General features: G+C 36.1%; 1 protein-coding gene across 1 annotated transcript in view; it reads left to right on the top strand.

Moving 5' to 3' along the window:
• Positions 1-6,431, top strand: part of LOC107740964 (serine/threonine-protein kinase TAO3-like) — a 9,564-nt gene extending 3,133 nt beyond the window's left edge. Inside the window, exons 4-9 of the mRNA XM_016553533.1 lie at positions 2,014-2,142; positions 2,362-2,565; positions 3,156-3,395; positions 3,563-3,775; positions 4,584-4,766; positions 4,910-6,431. Coding sequence (XP_016409019.1) covers positions 2,014-2,142; positions 2,362-2,565; positions 3,156-3,395; positions 3,563-3,775; positions 4,584-4,766; positions 4,910-5,071 — 1,131 coding nt within the window. The 3' untranslated portion in view covers positions 5,072-6,431. The remainder of the gene's footprint in view (positions 1-2,013; positions 2,143-2,361; positions 2,566-3,155; positions 3,396-3,562; positions 3,776-4,583; positions 4,767-4,909) is intronic.
• Positions 6,432-9,814: the final 3,383 nt, after the last annotated feature.

Here is a 9,814-nt window from a genome sequence, read left to right as displayed (position 1 = left end):
GTCTTAAGTCGCTTGGGTATATTTGTAGCAATAGCCAAAAAAACATTGTATGGGTCAAAATTATCGATTTACAAAAAATCATTAGGATATTAAGTAAAGATCATGTTCCATGAAGATATTTTGTACATTTCCTGCTGTAAATATATCAATAATTAATTTTTGATCAGTAATATGCATTGCTAAGAACTTCATTTGGACAAAATTAAAGGCGATGTTCTCAGTATTTTGATTTTTTTGCACCCTCAGATTCCAGATATTCAAATAGTTGTATCTCAGCCAAATATTATTTATTTATTCAGCTTTCAGATGATGTATAAATCTCAATTTCAAAAAATTGACTCTTATGACTGGTTTTGTGGGCCAGGGTCACATATGGTGAACATGCAGTGGGGTCCAAAGGTTGAAGACCACATTAAAACCCTGGAATGCAAAATTTAATTTGAACTTGAAAATAAACAGAAAGTTTTAACAAAGAAATTTTATGAATTCAAATTATGATGAAATATTTATGTTTTTCCAGTATTAAGTATTATCAAACAAGCACATTTGTGACATTGATCACATTAAGTCCTTTGTACAGGCGGTCAGCTTGAGTACTGCTGTGATTAAAGGGGTCATATGATGCTATTTTAAAGATCATTATTTTGTGTCTTTGGTGTAACAGAATATGTTAACATGCTTTAATGTTCAAAAAACACATTATTTTTCAAATACTGTACATTATTGTAGGTCCTCTATGCCCCGCCTCTCTCAAACACGTCGTTTTCAACAAAGCCCCCTCCTTTGACAAGCGCAGTCTGCTCTGATTGGCCAGCTGACCCAGTGCATTGTGATTGGCTGAACACTGCAAGCACGCGTCGGAAATGTAACGCCCCTTACCATAATCGCAGCTTCAGCTTTCAAAGTAAATGTCAAGGCAGTTAATAATGTTGTTAGTTTTACCATCAGTTCAAGCCCGAAAGGGCAACAGAGTCGCGTGACAGACACAGTGATGATGCAGTACACAAGCCGCGGTTAAGACAGCTGACGTGCTATGATTTCTGACAGGCAGTTCACTCTCCTGTGATGTGACCCTGTTCCCCTCACACACACACACACACGACGCGTTACTCTGTGCTGCGCAAAACTCCGCATTTGAACAGTCAATAGCAAATGCTTAAACTAATAACAAAACATACTTACAGTCGCTGATTCAGAAGCGCCAGATTGTCATATAGCAAAGTCGGAATTTACCCTTTTTTTTTTTTTTTAGAAATAACCTTTGTGAGCAGCCAGCTTTGTACTCTTCTAGGTTCAAAAAACTGTTGTCCATAAAATGCGTTGCACAAATTCGAACATCTGGGTTGTGCTGTTCTGTTGTAAATAAATCTTAACCAATGATTCCTAATTGCATCTACTTCCGGAAGAAACACAGCGTCTCCCTGACATGGCTGCATCAACACTACTGCTGTTCCTGAAACCACGCCTTCTTTCTGTGCGTGAACATTTGGGCTTCCCACATAGTGAGGTAGACATGTGGGGTCGTGTTAGAACGAGCCGTTTTAGGTAGGCGTGGCTGACTCTTAACTTTTATAAAGAATATCTCTTTGGATTTGAGACTTTAGTCTTTGCAACTTTACAGATCTTCTTTATGCACCAAGAGCTTGTAACACTCCAAAGAGAAAGGAACAATTGAAATCGCATCATATGACCCCTTTAAAACAAAAGGTGAAAGAAATTCTGCAGTTAAAATGCATTTTCATTATTTGTAATAAAAAAACCATAAATAGAGATTTTCACAAGTAGTCTCAGAATTTTGGACCCTGCTGTATTTGGATCATATAAATGATTATAAAAATTGATTTTTAACTAAATTACTCAAATCACCATGGTGACAAAATATTGTCAGTTTACTAATGCACAGCTGACCACAGTGAACTTTTTGTGATACTTATCCTCCTTTGGGCCTAGATGATTAATTTGTACGTGGTTAATGCTGCAAAACCAGATGTTATTTCTTTTGTCTCTCAAAAGATGAAAGCCTCGGCAGCTGAAGAAAAAAGAATCCAGCAACAGATCTTGGTCCAGCAGAAGAAGGAACTGACCACCTTCTTGGACACACAGAAAAAGCAGTACAGACTATGCAGAGAAAGAATGAAAGAGGTGAGATCAGGACAGTCAATAAATTCACAGAACACAGTACAAACCCAGGACAGCCTTTTATGTATAGGACCCACTCTTCTGGGCCCAATGAGAATTTTTAGTGGGCCTCCTTTGTCACAGGGCCCTGAACAATGTCAGACCAATTGTACCTGTAAACGGCTATATTCTATTGACACATTTTTGCAGTCAAATTCATCTAATTTGATCTGTATACAATAGGAAATGAATGAAGACTCCGACACACCAAAAGAGGAGAAACAGGAGCGCTTGTCACGGCATAAGGAAACAATGCAGAGCTCCCAGGCTGAGGAGGAGGCCCAGCTGCTGAACCAGCAAAGACTGGTTTACGAAAGGAGCTGCCATGCTCTAAAAAGAAGAAGCCTTATCAAGAAGCATGAGTTTGAACAAGAGCAAATTCGGGAGGCAAGATATAATATGTCACAACAAAGAAAGTCTCAAGCACATTGATTTGTTCTTGTGAATTTTGAGGTTTCATTTAGGCATCTGAGTGAAATCATTCTAATATGCTGATTTGGTGCTTAAGTAACATTTCTTATTATCAATGTTGAAAACAGTTTTAATTTTAAGTGCTGCTTACAATTTTTGTGGAACTGTTATTTTTATGGAATATTTTCTTAGAATTCTTAAATGAATGGAAAGCATTTATTTGAAACAAATCTTTTGTAACAATGTAAAAGCCTTCACTGTCACTTTGAATTAATTTAATGCATCCTTGCTAAACAAAAGTATTAATTTATTTCAAAAACAAATCTTACTTACCCCAAGCTGTTGAAAGGTAGTTTGTGTATATTATATATAGTGATATATACTGTTGATCAGTTTCTTTTGCAATTTCAAGTCTGAAATCTGTTTCCAAAGTCACACACACACAAAAACCCCACAAAGATCTTAATTTTTACACTCATCCTTTTTTAAAAACCTTATCCTTTTTTGTTGATGTCGTTCAAACTATTTAAATATTATTCATAAATGACTTGCCTTTTGTGTTAAAGGAGCTTAACAAGAAGAAGACACAAAAAGAAATGGAGCATGCATTGATGATCAGGCAGGATGAGTCCACCCAAGAGCTGGAACAGCGGCAACTACAAACCTTACAAAGGCTACGCTTTGAGCTGATGCGCCACCAGCATCAAACTGAGTTGGAGAACCAGGAGGAGTACAACAGTCGACGGCAGAGGGAGCTACACAGGAAGCATGCACTGGAACGCCGACAGCAGCCCAGGAACCTTAAGGTAAACTGTACAATTTGTAATGGTAGGTAGAACTAACGAAAAATATAAAAGAAAAGAAAATGGACATGAAGGAGAGAAAAGCGAAACGCACAATTGAATTTAGCTTTTGTATGATGCATTGTAAAAATGCCATTGTAAAAACCCTAAGGAATCTCCTCTCATTATAGACATTGGAAATGCAGATCAAAAAGCAATTCCAAGATACTTGTAAGGTGCAGAACAAGCAGTACAAAGCTCTGAGGAACCATCAGCTAGAGGTCTCCCCCAAGAGTGACCACAAAGCCATCCTGAAGTCTCTGAAGGAAGAACAGACCCGCAAGCTTGCACAGCTGGCAGAGCAATATGAGCAAAGCATTAATGAGATGATGGCCTCTCAATCGGTAAAGTACACAGGCACCAGACGAAAGCGACCCTTTAATGGTGAATCCACACAATTTGTGCTTGTATCCTAGGTTATGAACTTGAATCTTAGACCTTTCACCTGATGAATCTGTTGAAACATACAGTACTCACTAAGTTAGTTTAGGATTTATACAAGAACGTTTTTCACATTGCTTCTTTGGAACTGGAGAGAACCTGATAAAATAGAGATCGTTTCCATATCTTTTCCTCACATTTCCTAGTGAGAAACATTTCAAAAAGCAGCTACTGGCCAAAACCATTTGAGAGGTTTCCCTCTAGTGGCTATAGAGGGAAATGACTTGCCACAACCAAGCCAAAAATTCTACTTACACCATCAGTTTTCCAAATGAAAACGGATCTTATTGTTAAGTGTTATATTGCTGCTTATATATGAAATATTGTTTCTAAGGACTACAATAGAAGATGAGGCATTACTCAATACAATCTACATCAAACCATATATGATATACTCATAGTTTTTGTTGAAATTTTAAATTTGGCTTTATTTCTATATTTTCTGTTTTCATTTTAATTTTAGTTAATGTTTTAGTAATTTTGTTGCATTTTGTCATATTTTGTAAATGTCTATATAGTCTTTATTACGTTTTAGGTTTAGTTTTAGTTATTTTAGTGAATTAAAATAAGTTTTATTTTATTTTAGTTAATGTTTCTTTTATTTCAAGTAATAAAAATGATTGTTTTTAAATGATTTTAGCTAACAATATTAACCCTGCAATAACCCCCCTCAGTGTTTGAGATAATAATTGTGACATGTGACTCTCTCAGTTACGTTTAGATGAAGAGCAGGAGGCTGAATGTCAGGCTTTAAGGCAGCAGCTACATCAGGAGATGGAGCTCCTCGATGCCTATCAGAACAAAACGAAGGCGCAGATGGAGGCCCAACATGAGCATGAGGTGCAGAAGTTGGAACAGAAGGCGTCCTTGCGCCGGGCTCACTTGGAACAGAAGGTGAGAATGTTTTTTTATTTAAATTTTTTGTACGTTAAATGAACCTCTGTAATTCATAGGATAGATTTGCCCATAACTGGTCAAATAAATAAATAATACCTGAGAATACCTAGTAAACAGTCTGCCCACACCTCTGTCCACAGATTGAAGAAGAGCTGGCCTCACTTCACAAGGAACGGACTGAAAAAATCAAGCATTTATTTGAGCGTCAAGAGCGAGAACTGGAGATGTTTGATTCGGAGAGTGCGCGGCTAGGATTCGGAAGCTTGGCCTCATTTGACTTTCCCAAGGATGAGGCCAGATGATCCAACGGAAGTCGAAGGGACTGTTCAACACTGATGTCTTTGGACACATTGTGCCTGCACTGTCCCTGATTGTTGGATTTACCAAGATCACCCAAACAGTGACAATGCTGGATCAATATCTTATAACTCATATCGGCTGTGAGAACTTGGCTAAAATTCTGAGAGGAGAAACTAAACAGCCACAGACACAAAAGCGGTTTGGTGATGCATCACTGAGCTTAGAAACCAAGAAGAGATATCTAGACAAACTGACCTTTTCTCCATGCCATTGTCCCACTTTTGGTATTAAATTAGTAATTCGGGATATTTTAGTACAAGTAAGCACTTTGATATGTTAAGTATGATCCCATCATGTAAGGTGGATATGAAGTGTGAAATGCCTTTGGTGTCAACAAAGGACATTACGACTGTAGAATGTGTCCTGCGTCTTCACCGTGGCTATTAGCTGTTTTGTATGTATCACAGAGAATGTGACAACTGTTGATGAAAACTTTACGCAGAAGGTGATTTTGAAGCAGTGTCGGATTTTAAAATATGGTGAATACATTAAGAGCATTTAATTATGATTTCATATTGTGGAACCCACGCTTTATTTCTTTTTACTTCGAAAAAGGGGGAAAAAGAACAAAAAACAAAATGTATTGATTGTTCAGTATCTTAAATTAATTGGCATTAGTTTTATCAGGATGTGGATTTATTACATTGAATCAGTTCTGTCCGAGTTACTGGTATTATTGCATGCACTTTAAAAGACAAATTCAGGTTGTGAAGTGGAGCATGAATCCGTCAGAGATTTTAGCCGTGTACAAATAAAAGTGGTCATAGCAGTTTTGTTTTCATGGCTATTGATACTGAACATAAGCTTTAACTTTGATATAAATACCCGCCAAATGCCTTTAAGTTATGTTGATGAATGTTTTTGTTTTCCTTATTTTGCACAATTTGTTGAATTGTGATTCATTCGATGTGGACTTATCACTGCTCTTGTACAGGGAAAATGTTGCAATTTGTGTTGAACACATTTTATATAAATATTTGTATATGATAACCTAAATAGGGTTTACATATGTATTGATCAATCATTGCCAACAAAGATCTATGGAACTCTTGTTCAGTGAAGGCAGAGGAATGCAAACTTATTTTTGTAAGTAAAATAGAAAGTAACTTATATTCTCGTGCATCATGTGACAGCCTACATGTCTGGTGGAGCTATAATGCGAACACCTCTGTGTAACAGAGTTCATGGCTTGCTGTCATTTAAGAAAGACACCACTCCAGCAACTAGTAGAAGGGGTTCAGTTGATTCTTAATTCACAACAACATGTACTTTATAGGCAGATTTGTGGTGTGTAATAAAAGATTCTTTGGGCCTGACCAACTACTATCTTTTATAAACTCTTGACATTATTCATGAGTGTCTCATAATGTTTTATCAGTGATAATCGGGATGATTTCCTGCTACTGTCATTTAGGGCCTCTTCTCCGGCAAAGCCATTGTTTAAACTGCAGTTGCACAAATGAAGTGATGTTTAAACAAATAAACACAATGAAGTTTTGATCGGCTAATGGCATGCTGAGAAATATTGAGCAGTTTCTTAAAAGTTATAGGCCAAGGCTAGGTATTTATTTATTGTGGTTGCTGATTTTAATGAAACAAAAGATCTGCATTTCTGTGCGTTTTCTAGTGCATACTGTTCAGTAGTTCAGTTCTTTATGCCCTTAAACAACTGTAAATATGATGAAAGACATTGAAAATTAAATATGATGAAAGACATTCACATTCTACTCCGATAATCACCTTTGATTTGCTTCTCGTCTAGAGTCCTATAGCACTTCTTCCTCCGTCATCTCAGCCCCTTTATGTAATATGTTTAATGCATGATTAGTGTTTGCTAGTTTGTAAATGTAAAAACCTATAAAATAAGGAAACTATAATACAGAACCTTAATAGGCCTATTGTTTGTATTATAATCACAGGGTTAAAATAATAATAATAATAATGTGAACACCTGGGAAATATTATGGGCAATATTTCATTATTAAGGTGTTTTACCTTCATTTGCCTTTAATACAACTTCCAATATTCTCAGAATAGATTCATACAACTTCTGAATAGTCTCTAGTAGAATGTCGTCCAGAAAATCTGCTAATAGATTCAGAGATGCTGAAGAAGAGAATCAGCTTCTTACTGTTCTCTCCAAAACTGCCTACAGTGGTTTGATGATTTTCATGTCAGATGATTTATCTGGCCAGGGCAGATGCTAAATTTCATCTTGATGATCCAACTGTCCAGGTTTTATGAATCTTTTCTGCTCTTTAGTACTGGTGTCTGTGATTCAAGTTTTAGCATTTGCAGCTCTTTCATGGATGTTGGCTTTGTGGCTTTTTTGTGTGGAAACAGGGTCTTCAATGTGAATGTTGAGATTTGCTGTCACTTTTGCTGCAGTAGTTTTGTTATTTGGACACAGTCTTTCTTTCTCAGTGTTTGAAGGTCCCTATCATTCACTTTCGGTTTTCGCCCACTATTCTTCTTCAGTGATTAAGTCTTCGCATGCTTTGTGTACACAGTCATAATCATAAAGACTGTTGTTCTTAAAACAACAAACAGTCAGGCTGATAAAGGTTTACTCATTCATTTCACACATAGCCTACATTACTACCGCACACATACATTACTAAACACTGCTGAACACAACTATATACAAACTACAGAATATACATAATAAAAAAGATAATTGCAACGTTTATTTTTCCCCCCACTGTAGTCTACTGAAATTACATTAACCCCTATAAAAAGTGTTCACATTAGTTAATCGAATATGCAGTCCCTCAACTGACCACAAGATGGTGACACCTTACAGAAACTCTGCCAATGAGACAAGAACGATCTACTTTGGTTCACTGATTACAGAAATAGAAATATTCATACCTACCTCAAAACATCCAGTTTCTTTCAAGTGAAACTTATATGAACAAATACAAAATGTAATTAGAAGGATAATGTACATTTGCTTTTATACCATTTTTTAAACTCCAAATAGCGTAATGTTATATTGAACATATGGGGGCGCAATATAACAAATGGCGGTGTTTAGCCCAAGGGAGGACTAAACTTAGCCCAGGAGTTTAGCGGTCTGGAAGTTGTCACACGTGAATCAGGTACGATGGGTAAATAATGGTCCTCTTCACTTCATGGATTATTGAAGCTACTCAACACAGTTATTCAGGTCAATATAATTATGGTTCAGTTGCAATCGGACAGTGCGTGGTTGCTATTTCTCAGAGCTGGTCAGAATGAACTTATCACAGAGATTTCTGGGGTGGACTTCCAATAATATGTCATGTACCAGTCCTTCGACTGGTTGTATGCACTGTATAGAAAATAATATGTGATTTAAAGTATTATTCTTTAAGGAATATTTCCAACAACGTTCAGATATTTGGAGCAAGGATGTGGCTTTCTGAGGCCCCATTGCGCCCCAGCTGGCGGAGAACAACTTTCTCTTTCCAATAGAAATGGCTGCAAGCGAGTAACATTTGCCATTCAATGTAATGTTCCCTTCCTCACAGTTACACTAGTTGACCTCACGAGGGCGCAGGCTAAAGTTTCTTTCAAAAATTTGATGTTTATAAAGTTCCAGCCAAAAGTTGTGATACACTCGACTAAATATGTTTCTAATTATTTGAGCCTTTGAAATACTTATACTTGATGCTACACAATATACTATACTATATACTTAAGTATAAATATTTATACTTAAATGCTTGAAGTTTCCAAATTTAAAAAAAATGAATTTAACAATTTAAGAATGGATTTAATTATTATTAGATTTTTTTTTTTTCATTTATTATTACACTTCTATTTTTTTTTCTTTACGATTATTCTAAAATATGGTCAATAGTAAAAAATGAGCTGGTGTATCCAATTTTTTGACTATAACCACATATCAAATCAAACCAATATCTGGAAATAAACTTGTGATATCCCTCGGCCCGGGGGAAAAAAACTTAATGACTGACTCCAGGCAGTTTCTCTTTGGAATTTAATTTAATTTAACTTCTTCATGTTACAGTGATAAAATAAAAATGATTATATTACCTTGTTATATAAAAATATCAAATGATCCGTGAGCAGAGGCGGACAAAGTACTCAACTCCATTACCTGAGTGAAAGTACAGATACTGCTGGTCAAATATTACTCCATTACAAGTAAAAGTTGTAAAGACAGATTTTTACTCAAGTAAAAGTACAGAAGTACTTGCTTTTAAAAGTACTTAAGTACCAAAAGTAAATTTCCTTTCTTGTCAATGCACTGTTTTATTGTTGTACGTAATGCTTGCAATACTTCTGAAGCAACTTACAATACATTACACCTACTGAATACACTGACTAGCTTGTAGTATCTTTGGAATAAAGAGCTTTTAGAATGTTAAAAACCTATGGGGAAAAAACAAAACAAAAAAAATATTATAATTATTTAACACCCCTACCCACCCCCACAAAAGCAGGATGGTAGTGATCTCACACAGCTCTGACAGTGTGTGCACACATCTATGTGTACATTCAATCACATTTGAACAGAGTGGACAGTGAAATCCTGTAAATACAGACTGATAAGGAAGAAAAAAAAATCAAACCTGCTTTAAAACCCAGCAACACAACTGTAGCTGTACAACTTTACAACAGCAACACTGCTTTAACAAAAAAGCAAAACAGCAAGAATTATTTGACATCAAAACAAA

Source organism: Sinocyclocheilus rhinocerous, unplaced genomic scaffold, assembly GCF_001515625.1.
Source record: "Sinocyclocheilus rhinocerous isolate Xijiao unplaced genomic scaffold, SAMN03320098_v1.1 scaffold346, whole genome shotgun sequence".
NCBI lineage: Eukaryota > Metazoa > Chordata > Actinopteri > Cypriniformes > Cyprinidae > Sinocyclocheilus > Sinocyclocheilus rhinocerous.
Note: the sequence above shows the minus strand (reverse complement) of the source record. Positions and strands in the feature narration are given on the sequence as shown.